Source organism: Cetorhinus maximus, chromosome 12, assembly GCF_964194155.1.
Source record: "Cetorhinus maximus chromosome 12, sCetMax3.hap1.1, whole genome shotgun sequence".
Classification (NCBI taxonomy): domain Eukaryota; kingdom Metazoa; phylum Chordata; class Chondrichthyes; order Lamniformes; family Cetorhinidae; genus Cetorhinus; species Cetorhinus maximus.
The window spans coordinates 109380431-109393212 of NC_135890.1; the positions used below are offsets into that span (position 1 = coordinate 109380431).

Below are 12782 nucleotides of genomic sequence, written 5' to 3' on the forward strand. Positions count from 1 at the left end.
ACCAAAAGGGCAGTATCTTTTGACAGTACAGCAGTCCCTCAAAACTACACCGACAGCCTAGATTATGCACTGAAAACCTACAGTTTGCAGAATCCAAGATGAGAGTGCTTTCAACTGAGCTAAGCCGGCACATCGAACAACACTGGTGTTGTGGATGTCAGGTAGGGACACCAACCAATAAGCTAACCACTGTCAGTCAACACTTCTACTTCACAAGTATGTCAAATGCCACTGATGCAGCTGGAATGACTTGAGATTTATTTTAAATTGAAGAGTCCATTTCTAGAGCAATGGAATCCATTTATAGATCTTAGAATGATAGAACACAGAAGGCAGCCCATCGTTCCTGTGCCAGCTCTTTAAAAGCGCAATATAATTTTTAAAATTTATTCATGAGATGTGGGCTTCGCTGGCTGGGCCAGCATTTATTGTCTGTCCCTAGCTGCCCCTGAGAAGGTGGTGGTTAACTGCCTGCTTGAACTGCTGGAGTCCATGTGGTGTAGGTACACCCACAGAGCTGTTAAGGAGGGAGTTCCAGTTTTTTTGACCCAGCGACAGGGAAGGAACAGCAAAACATTTCCAAGTCAGGATGGTGAGTGGCTTGGAGGGGAACTTCCAGGTGGTCGTGTTCCCATCTATCTGCTGCCCTTGTCCTTCTAGATGGTAGTGGTCATGGGTTCAGAAGATGCTGTCGAAGGAACCTTTGTGAGTTTCTGCAGTGCACCTTGTAGATGGTACACACTACTGCTACTGCGCGTCGGTGGTGGAGGGAGTGAATGTTTGTGGATGGGGTGCTAATCAAGCAACTGCTTTGTCCTGGACGGTGTCAAGCTTCTTGAGTGTTGTGGGAGCTGCACTCATCCAGGCAAGTGGGGAATATTCCATCACACTCCTGACTTGTGCCTGGTAAATGGTGGACAGGCTTTGGGGAGTCAGGAGGTAAGTTACTCGTCGCATGATTCCTAGCCTCTGACCTGCCACTGGATACTGCAACGGCATTGGCCCTGGCAATATTCTGGCTATAATACTGAAGACTTGTGCTCCAGAACTTGCCGCGCCCCTAGCCAAGCTGTCCCAGTACAGCTACAACACTGGCATCTGCCCGGCTACGTGGAAAATTGCCCAAGCATGTCCTGTGCACAAAAAGCAGGACAGTAGCAACCTGGCCAATTACCGCCCCATCAGTCTACTCTCGCCCCGCAGTAAAGTGATGGAAGGGGTCATCAACAGTGATATGAAGTGGCACTTGCTTAGCAATAACCTGCTCACTGATTCCCACTTCTGGCTGAAGATTGTTGCAAATGCTTCAGCCTTATCTTTTGCACTGATGTGCTGGGCTCCTCCATCATTGAGAATGGGGATATTTGTGAAGCCTCCTCCTCAGTGAGTTATTTAATTGTCCACCACCATTCACGACTGGATGTGGCAGGACTGCAGGGCTTAGATCTGATCCATTGGTTGTGGGATCACTTAACCCTGTCTATCACTTGCTGCTTATGTTGTTTGGCATGCAAGTAGTCTGGTGTTGTGGCTTCACCAGGTTGACACCTCATTTTTAGGTGTGCCTGGTAATGCTCCTGGCATGTCCTCCTGCACTCATCATCGAATCAGGGTTGATCCCCTGGCTTGATGGTAATGGTAGAGTGGGAAAGGAATCAAGAACTTTAAGCATGCATGGACCCATACCCAGAAAGGAATGAGAAAACTGGGAAAGATAAAGGGAGAGGTTTTGTAGTATTACAAGCATCTGAGGACAAGAGCAGCAGCGGAAACTCTGACCTCCACACCATGCATCAATAATGTCACCCAGCAAATACCAACAGCGGAATATTCCCGCAAGTACTAAACGGGAATGCGCCACAACCGTGTGATTCAGAGAAGCATCATCTGCAAGTATTGTGCCCTTGCACAACCTACAACCCTGAATAAAATTCATCTTGAAAAACGCATAAAGCATTTCTGAAGCATCATTGAATAATTCAAGCTGTGATGCAGTTAATATTCTCTCTGGTATTAATGCTGAAGGCAGCATTCATCTACAAAATCTATTTCTTAAAAGCTTAAGAGAGTATGTTGCCCTTGTGCTTCACAGAAATGGCATAACATTCGAGGTATGGATATGAGAAGATTATCACAGTAATTCATTTTCAGTCGATTTTCTGCATGCAGAACAAAGCTGTCTGTAAATAAAGCTAGCAAGAGAAAAAAATTGAGAGTCCTTGTGAAAGAAGACAAAAATGAGAGAATGGGCAAGAGAGAAAGTAAGAAAGATAACAGAGACTAAGAGGGCAAAAGTGAACTTGGAAGAGAGAATAGCGGTGTACTACAGGAGGTTTGAATAAAATCACACACCATCCACTTTCAATAACTTCACTAACCTCCTGGGCTCCTATTGGTGTCACTCTCCATATCACCACTGTATCCATCCTGACTCTCACTTTCACCATATTCGCTGCCCGCTACTACTCGTGATTCCATTGGCCTGCGTCCTGAGGAAACGTAACTGGCAGGAGTTCGCCCAGTAGGCACAGACCCAACTTCACTGCCTGAAAGAGAACATTTGGAAAAAGAAGGCTCCTCAGTCAATACTGGTAGGTTATCAGACTAATAAGGGTAGGTATTCCAAATAACAGGTTTGCCCCTCAAGGTGAAATTGAGCAAATGAGGAATGGGAAGTTGGGTATCCAGCAATCTTGTTGCTGGATTGTCATTAAAAAACCCTCCTGGTTGACACATGTTCTTTAAAGGAGAAACATGCTCTCCTTGGTCAGTCTTCTCCATATGTGACTCTAACCCCCATGTGATTGATTCTGCAGTGGCATAAAAAGCCATCCAGTTGAACAAATTTTCTACTAGTAATCCAAGAAGAAGGTCCATCAACACCACCTTCTAACAAACAAATAATTACTCAGTCCCATATTCCTAGTTGAGAACCATACCAGGAGGGGGCTCAGGTCAGAGAATCACGATAACCATGTTGGGAACACGGGATTGTAGACTTTCTCCTATAGTTCACATTATAAGATATACAGTATTGTGAGAGACTAAGAAATCACCCTGTATATATTTTTAAATAAAATATATAGAGATATGCTTATTGCAATTAAAAAAATAACAAAAGCTGGACAAAGATCTTTAAAATGGCTGAATCTATATCTGTCTGTGAACCCCCTGAACAAAAGAAGCTACCTGGCAGTATGGGGCAAACTTGCACATTATTATCTCTGGGGAGGAACTAACGATCCCCTGTAGGCTGCACAGGCCAAATTCAAAGAGAGCTACACAAAGGCGATCTGCATTTCATGACCCAGGCTGGCCAATGGGAGCCTGCTCATCTGCTAAATTTTTTCGAGTTATCAACAGTCACAGATTGCAACTCTTTTGAGTACAATCACAGTTCTTGGTTTCCGGGAGTGGGACATGAACCCACAACCCTCTGATTCAAAGGCGAGGGTGCTATGGACTGAGCCACAGCTGACACAGACAAAGGGCTCCACAACCTTCCTTTCAATTCTTAATGGTTGAGATATTTAACAATCTCAGGGACACAGACAAGGGCTACACATCAAAGACAGTGTGGAAAGGTAGGACATGGGCCTCTGGCTTGTGGAGCCTGTAATATTGCCTTGCTGAATTGAAAAGCTGAACCTGCTGTTTGACATCTGATTATCAGGCCACACTGAAGGAGCTCTGGGCCAGGTTGGACACCTGGCCCCATCTACCCTTGCTTCTGCTGGAAGTCTGTACCATCACCTACAAGACTGATTCAGCTCTGCATGCCTGTCTCATCGTGTAAAGTCAACACATCAGAAAAGTGAATTAAAAAGCCCACCAACATCAGTGAAGGAATACCTCATTGGACTTTGATTCTAGACTCTAGTATCCATGTGAAACAATGGGCGGAATTTTCCATGCCCGCCGGCGTTGGGCATGATCAGTGGCGTGAGTGGACAATATGATGCAATCGGTTTCACGACTGCGTGTAACCAGTCCGCGATTGTCCGCTCAGCCCGCCGATGGCAAGTCACGTTTCCTGCCATCGGACTTCGGGAACCTCATTGTAACACATCAGCATTTCATTATTAGTACAGCCTGCTGGAATCATTCCCGCCTGCTGGATCGTCCATCCACATCAGTGGGCTTTATGTTTCACAACAATGCATAAAAGGTGTGCACTTGGTGGCCTGCACTTTGAGGAGAACTACGGGTGAGTACACAGTAACATTGTGCAGTGTTCGCCAGGGTCATCTGTTGGACTTCAAGCTTGAGGGGTGTTGGGGGGAGTCAGGATTAAGGGCAGTACAGCTGTTGAGGCGACTTGTGGGGTGGGGGGATGGTTAAGGACAGCCCAGCCATTGAATATAGCGCACAAGCATGTGGGGTGGGTGGGCAAGGGAAGTGGCCATGCATTAGGGAAACCTATATAAAGTGACCATTCCTCTGCAACTGAGATAGTTCAAGCACAGCCACATGGATATGATTGGAGTCGGGCTTCTAGTTTATCTGCCCACTCAAGCAATGCAGAGACATCAAAGTGGCACTAAGTGCTACACCCTCATCATCACCCCCCCTCCCCCCGCCACAGACTGCAAAGTTATGAGCATTTTAGTGGACTGCAGAACAGCTGGACGACTGCAGATGTTGCACAATCTCCTCACTAAAGCTGGCCATGGAGTAGTCATTGCTGGAGATGCTCACAGCCCCTTGCAATGTCATCATCCTGGTTTGGACCAGTCTCCCCCATTGTTCAAGCTAACATTGCAGCCTTGCAGCATGGGTTAGGAGAATGCCTGCACCTGAGCTGACAGCACAGCATGCAGTCCAATGGGAAAAGCTGCTGCCAATCAGTCGGGTTGAATGGGGCAGAGGTGGTGGGGCTTTGGGCAGCCATGCAGCGCACTAATCTCTGGCCATCCAAGTGATGGCCAGCACTCTCCAGGAAGCGTTAATGGCCTTCCAACTTAACCAGGACAGGTCCTTAGTACACCCATGCTAACCATGTGCCTCTCTCTTTCATCCTGCAGGAGGAGTACATCAGGATCATAGAGCCTGGTGAACTAGCTGTATGCCTGATGGCCTATAGAGCATGGAGATGGGGGAGGAGAGAGTGACTGAGGCCCCTGGCTGCACAGAGGCAGGAGCAGCAACTTCAGGAACAAGGGGCGGCTGGGGCTCCTGCACACGCTGCTGAAGAGCCACAGCGAGCTGTCGCTGGCCAGCGCCTAGCGACACCCAGGGTCTACAGATGCCGCCTGCCATTCCTGCAGATGACCCAGAACTGTATTGCTGAAGACACCACATGTCCAGGGAACTGGTCGGTCACACCTGCCAGCTACTGCAGGATTTGGCACCACAGGGACATGGAGGACATCCACTGCCAGTGGCTGTGAAAGTGACAGCCACGCTCAATTTCTATGCCAGTGGCTCCTTTCAGGACTCCACAGGAGACCTCTGTGGGATCTCAAGCCTCCACCCACAAATGCATCCATGAAGTCATGGATGCCACTTTCGCGAGGGCACACAACTTTGTGCATTTCACCCAAGACCAGGACAGCCAGGATGCAAGAGCGATTGGATTTGCCTAGATCTCGGGTTTCACACAGGTTCAGGGTGCGATCGACTGCACTCACGTGGCGCTCAGCTCTCCATTGCAACACATAGTGAACAACATTAACCGCAAGGGGTTCCATTTGCTGAATGTGCAGCTGGTGTGCAACCACCAGAAATGCATCCTGTAGATGTGTGTACAGTTTCCAGGAAGTGTGCACGACACCTACATCCTCAGTTGGTCACAGATCCTTGGAGTCTTCCAAGGTCCACAGAAACTGCAGGGATGGCTCATTGGGGACAAGGGCTACCTGCAGAAGCTGTGGCTGATGACACCTGTGTGATGGCCTCAGACTGCAGCACAATGAAGTTATAACAAGGCTCATGCTGCAGCTCACAAGTTGGTGCAGCAGACCACTGGGATGCTGAAGAGGAGGTTCTGGTGCCTGGACCGGTCCGGTGGAGCCCTGCAATACAGTCCACAGAGGGTGTCATGCATCGTCGTCATCTGCTGTGCCCTTTACAACCTGGCACTGCAATGGGAGATGAGCTGGCTGAGGAGGAGCTGGAGGTCTCCTCTGATGTGGAGGATGCTGATGGGGATGAGGCTGAGGTCGTCTTTGGAGGCGACGATGAAGAGGATGAGGCCCTCGCAATGGCTGGATGAGGCAGGCGTGCTCGGGAGACCCTCATAGTCGCTAGATTTGTGGAGGATGACGACAACATGCAGTGAGGTGACCTCATATATCCTCACATTGCTTTTGTGAACTTTTGACTTCAGTCTGGCTTATGGCAGTGCCAATACCCTCTGTGCGAATGCTCCTGTCATGGAAATGCAGTAGAGGCTCTAATAGTCACTTGATTGCAGGAGGGTGATGACGACCTGCAGTAAGGACACTCCATAGATCTTCACATAGCCTCTGAGAATGTCTGACTCCTGTCTGGCTGAGGTCAGCTTGCTACTTGCTTGGATGGAGGGATTGTCCAATGTGGAAAGGTTAAATAGACTGGGCCTTTATTCTCTGGAGTTTAGAAGAATGAGAGGTGATCTCATGCAAACATACTGATCTGACTGAATGGTGCAGCGGGCTCGAAGGGCTGAATGGCCTACTCCTGCTCCTATTTCTTAAGTTCTTAATAACTTAAAATTACAAGGAAGGAGCATGGGAATAGGAGTGGGACATTCAACCCCTTGAGGCTATTCCACCGGACTGAGGATTGGTTGACAGTTCCCAGGAGTGGGCAACCGTCCTTTAAAAGATGGTAGCCCTGACAACAACTAATTAGTTGCTTGACCCCTGACACTCCATTGACCCTATTGATTGCTACCCACTAGCTTTTGGTTATTTGTGCACAAATGGACACCCACATCTCTGTTCCTCTACAATTCCTATTTCTAACTATTTAGAAAATACGTCTTGCTTGGATCTAAATTAGATGACCCCACATTGAACTCCATTTGCCACAAGTGTTGTGGTGGTAGAAAAGTGGAGTAATTGTTCACAACGTCACAGTGGGGACATGGCAGCACTGTTCCCTGTGATGCTGCCACATTGGAGGCCCTGCTGCAGGAGGCACACCAAAGGGGAGTGGGCCTACTTGATGCTTAAGATCACCCACAGGTAAAAGCCCAAGTGCTAGCTGAATGGAGAGAGGACACCAGCTGGATCAGTGCAGGAACGGGGCCCTACAAACCAGGAACTCCCAAGTGGCCCGGTGCCCAGTTAGCTGATCACAGCTCGGGAAGCAGTCGTAACACTACAATTGGGTTCAATATTCCTAGCCCTGAAGAGGAATTTTCAGCCACAACTCCTACTCTAGAACTGCAACTGGTATGTACATGTAGACATCTGATGAAGATTGGATTAGACTTGATTGTGATGCCCCCTACAGTGGAGCAGCCTGGCAGCACTCACTGCATTGGTTCGCTCATGAATCAATGATCACCGGACTGAAATGCTAACAGGTGGTTAGCGCCGATGGAATTCTATCCCAGAAACATTGAGTGCCTAAAGGAGTGAAGAATAAAGCATGTTGTACAATAGTTCACAGGACTGATGGTTTAATCAATTAAACTGCTTGAGCCACAGTTTATTTGCCCATAAGGCAGCTAGACCCTCATATATCTTAAACCTAACACAAAATTTAATTAGAAAGATGGGAATCTCTAATGGTTTGAGGAGATTTAATTCACTGATGCCAACTACTTTTCGGTGATTCAGAATTCAATGTCCATTGCAAGCGAGCATAAAATTAGGACAGTGAGACAGATTTATATAACGGCTGAAGACAAAAATAGGAATCACTATTTTAATGTCTATCGAGGCGAGCTTTGATCACAGCCATGGGGTTTCATTTAAACATGACAGTGCTGCTAATAGTTTTGATTTCCATTCTCTGTAAGTCAGCACTATGCAAAGAGGTACAATGGCCTCACATTGGAGCCACACCTGCTCCCTCCCCATCTCCAACTGCAGCTCATAGTTTATTTAGCTGATTTGATAATAACAAAGCTCTATATGAATCAGGCCCTTTCTCCATCACCTTCAGGAAGGCTGCTCGGGAGCAGCTTGCTGCTTCTGTGGTCTCACGCCAAGGCAGCTGATGCTGCAGGTTGCCTACCCGATCCATTTAAAGGGGTCGTTATTGGGGAAACGAAATTATATGCACGCAAAGTTCACAAAAGCGTGAATTGTTCCTGATGATTGGAGCTCAGTGCCTTGAATGTGAGGACACTGTGCTCTCTGCACAGCTCTTGCTGAGCAGGGGATTGCCAGGCAAAGCCAGGGGCACTTCTATTTGGGGAGGGGTAAAAAAAAATTGGATGGGACATCCAGTTTGAGGGGGGGGGGGGAGGGGAACCTCATGGCAAGTACTTACTCTGCCTCCCCAGTGGAGCCCACTTGCACTCTTTAGATACGTCATCTCACAACTTACATCAGGCCACACTTGTAGGTCAGGCACTGGAGAACTCTTAGCGTTCAGAGTCCCTCGCTTTGCTCCCTCTGACACAGGGGAACATGCTTTGGGACAGAAATTCAGCCCCGTAAGAAGCTCCACGGAAACTGCTATTGCTTTTGGGATGAAGGATTTTTCTTTTTGGAAGCATTGTGGATGATATTTTTGCTCAGTGAGGAATTACAGGCCAACACATAGGCCGTCCAAGCACTTCTAGCGTGAGGAGATGGGCAGAACTTTCAACTTCCGGTGGTGTCCGTCAGTACCAGATTGCCCACCCATTGTATAGGCCCAATTTTCCTATCGATACAGTCAATGAATGGGAATTCGAGCACACAAAACAGTTATGGCAATTTTATGCCCCAGTTGAAGTTGTCTCTTGAATAATCTGATCACATCACCGATTTATTTTTGATGTATAATTCACACTGTGGCAACAAGCTTCAAAGCGGCTGCTTTCTTCTGACTGAAGGCTTTAATTCTTTCATGCCCTCTTTTCATTCAAAACTGTTTGAAGTATTTCTGGAGCACATCCCAAGGCTGCCGGTTTCTATCACAGGACACATGCCATAACATCGGAGCAACAATCAGGTCAGTATTCATAGCCATGAGACTGTCAAAGATTACGCTTTGATTTCTGCTGTTGGTTCTTTCCCAGTGGAAAGAGGAAGGGTCCAACAGACTAATAAGCAGCCGATCACTGACTTTACTGCACACCCACAGTCAGCTAAGCTGCTGACTTTTCCTTGTAGCAGTGTTTGTACTTGTCATCAGAGATGACACTGGTGGAATGACTCTATTTACTTTACGTTGCCATTGCTAAGGACAAGACGGTTGTCAGGAGGATTGCTGGATTGTAAAGGTAAGGTTGACTAGCAGCTGGTGGGTCACAGTCCTGGCTATTATACACAAAAATGTCAATAAATGCAGACTTATCAATTATGCATCTTTAAAACAAAAACAAAAATACCTGGAAAAACTCAGCAGGTCTGACAGCATCTGCGGAGAGGGATACAGTTGACATTTCGAGTCGTATGACCCTTCATCAGAACTAAGACATATAGAAATGAGATGAAACATAAGCTGGTAGGGTGGGGGGGGGGTGGGGGGAACAGGAGAGCTCAATAGGGGCCAGTGATAGGTGGAGGCCAAGAAGAGACTGCCAAAGATGTCTTTAAAAACAGGTTCTCAATTAATGATTGAAAGACAATGAAGTATTCCCTGTGTTAATGGACCCTAGCCCTTTTGTAAAAATAGGGTCGATTTTTCCTGACCTTTGACATCATGACCCTGCCAATTTAATGGTCCAAGGATTTCCAGGAGCGGGGGAGAGTAGAGCTTGGACTGTACCTGCAGTAGGTGAAGGCCTGTCACAGTGTTGTATATGAGGTGGGAGAGTGCAATCCCCAACCTTCCACCTCGTTTTCTTGGTTGATGAAATGGTGGGTGCCACAGTAGCACTGGGGATGGGGGTTGGGAAATCAAAGAAGATGGAGCTGTTGGTCTGCTTCTGTACCCCTCCCAACAGGGAGGTCTGCAGGAGTTCAGGGTCGGGCAAAGATTTTTAACTGCAGTAAGTATCTTGTGGGCTGCCAATCTCCATCTGTGACTAGAAAATAACAGTTTCCAAATCCTGAGCTGCATGGGCTGTTTGTTTAGCCAGGTTGTGACATAAGCTGTTTGGACCCTAAGCTCTGGAATTCTCTCCCTAAACCTCTCCACTGCTCTATCCTTCAAGGTACTGCTTTAAACCTACCCGTTTGACCAAGCTTTTGGTCATCTGCTCTAATATTTTTTACACGGCTTGGCATCATATTTTGTTTGACAATGCCCCTGTAAAGTGCCTCATTAAAGGTGCTATACAAATACAAGTTGTTGTTTATCAGCTGGCACAAAGTGAAGGAAGACGAGTGTTGCTGGAGTTGGACAGGAACAGGGCATTTTGGATTCACTGATCCTGTTTATTGCAGGACCGTGGGGAAGGGTAGGGAGCAAAACCTCCCCTAATGAATCCACAAGCAAGCAAAACTGCTTTATTCATACTTAATTTCAGCCGGTAGTGGCATGATCTGGTGACTGGAGGCTGCTGACCATCCCTGAACAACAGCTTCTCACTTCCCTGAGAGAGTGGGAAATACACAACTCAATATCGGTTTGCACTACTTCAAGTGAAATGGTTAAAAGTGAATCAGTGCAGGGAACATATTGGAGAGAGAAAGAATATTAAAGCGACGTATTGCTTATTGAAATCAAAGGGTCACCTTAAAGAATGCTCCCAATCCATTGACATCAATAAGCAATGCCTGTTATTACCTTTACTTCTGATTAAAATTTTACAGCACAGGAGTGGCCAATATCGTCTGTGTCAAATCTCTGAAAGAATTACCCATGCACTGAACACTCCTGCCCTTATCACTTTTTTTATTTAATGTTTTAAAAATCTATTTCCCTTTTAAACGCTTTCATGGTGTTTTGTTTCTGCCACTATTTTTGTAAAATGCTGTTTCTTTGTTCTACACTTCTCCTGAGGCCCGGAGGCTTGGAGTCTTTTCTCTAGGGAAGAGAAGTCTTTAAAATCATAAAAGGGCTTGATATGGTGAACACGGAGGAGAACATTCCAAGTGTGGGAAAGTCCAAAACTAGGGGCAGTAATGTTTTATATTCATTCGACTAATAAACCCAATACGGAGTTCAGGAGAAACTTCTTTACTCAGAAGGTGGAACCCATTATCAAATGGACTGGTTGTGGCGAATAGCATTTAATGGGAAGCTAGGTCAGTACATGAGGGGAAAAAGGGAATAGAAGGATATGTTAATAGGATGAAGTAGGTTTGGAGGAGGATCACGAGGCACAAAGATAGACCAGTTAGGCCAAATAGCCTGTTTTGTGCACTGTTAATTCTATGTAATGCAAGAGCTTACACTCTCTCAAATCCTGTCTGAATTGATGATCTATTAATAGCACTATAATCCTCAAGCACCTTTTTAAACATATCTACTTGCTCTGGTTGTATATTCTATGGGCAGAATCTTCAGTTCGGCAAGCGGGGGTGGGGCCTGTTGTCGACATGTAAAATGATGCGCGGTGACATCAGACGTGCGTCCCAAAGGCACCACACGTCATTCAGATCTTGAGTTCGGCGGGTGCGCACCGGAATCGACTGCGCGTCCGCCGAACTGTCAAAGGCCTATTAAGGCCGCTTAAATTCCAATTAAAATAATTAACTGAGCTGCCCGTCCAACCTCAAAGGTTGGCGGGTGGGGGCAGGCGATGAGCCCAGGCGGCCTTCGCATTTATCACGAAACCTCATCCACGGGCGGGATGAGGTTTCATGAAGGGTTTTTAAACTTTAATAACATTTTTCAAAAAAATGTATAGACATGTCCCAGCTCATGTAACACTGTCACATGAGGGGACATGTCTTTAAAAAAGATTTTCTTCCTTTATTTGAATTTTTACATATCAGATCTCCCTGAGGCAGCTCTGTAACTCGGAGATTTCTGCACGCTTACGTGTCCTGCCCATGTAAAATGGCGGCGCGCAGCCAATCACGCCCGCTCCTGCCCAACACCCCCCTTCCCCACCGACGGGGAGAAAATTCTCCCGTATATGTCGTTTAAAAAAAACCCACAAAGGAGGGTATAGTTTTACATAGAAAGTACTTATTCCCCTGTCCCTCGCCACAAAACAAATGTTACCCTCACCTGAAAAATATTGTTCAGTGAGTGAAGAACTTACCTGGCTTTCTGCTGACTTCTCTTTTCTCAGATGGATCTCCTGTAGAAAAAACAGGACCACAAGCTGTTAGGAGAACCTTCTAACCTGAGGGTATGTTGCCTGGGGTGGGTGGGAGGAATCAGCAAAGTACCCAAGGCAGTCGTGAAGCCACATTTTAATGGTGAATCAGGGATTGTTTGCACCCCTGCCCACCACCATATCCCCCCCTCCCCCACCTGCCAAAGATTTTGGTTGTTTCACACGCTTTCTTTATTCTATTTCTATAATATATTTCAGTAAACTAAGTAGTATGTGTAGATTAAAAATATGCAGTGCTTGTTCACAAATGCGAGAGTCACCTTCAAATTAAAAGCGATTTGGAAAAAATTCTCTTCTGGGGGGGTTCTGGTTGGTTGGGTGTGGGGGGGGTGTGCAGCAAAGGGGGGTTGATGGGAAACGGGGACAATCTATTCGTCAAAACCAAATGCTAATTTGGGCCAAGCGCGGGAAATCAGTGCAAGAAAGAAGCACAGAAATAAAAAATCGACAATTATAGAAT

General features: G+C 46.6%; 1 protein-coding gene across 3 annotated transcripts in view; it reads right to left on the bottom strand.

The window, feature by feature from the left end:
* Positions 1–12782, bottom strand: part of rph3ab (rabphilin 3A homolog (mouse), b) — a 157071-nt gene that overhangs the window by 55049 nt on the left and 89240 nt on the right. For all 3 annotated transcript variants that reach the window (XM_078554379.1, XM_078554380.1, XM_078554378.1), the window contains 2 exons: positions 12245–12283; positions 2379–2546 (listed from right to left, as the gene is read on the bottom strand). In XM_078554379.1, the coding sequence (XP_078410505.1) occupies positions 2379–2546; positions 12245–12283 (207 nt within the window). The remainder of the gene's footprint in view (positions 1–2378; positions 2547–12244; positions 12284–12782) is intronic.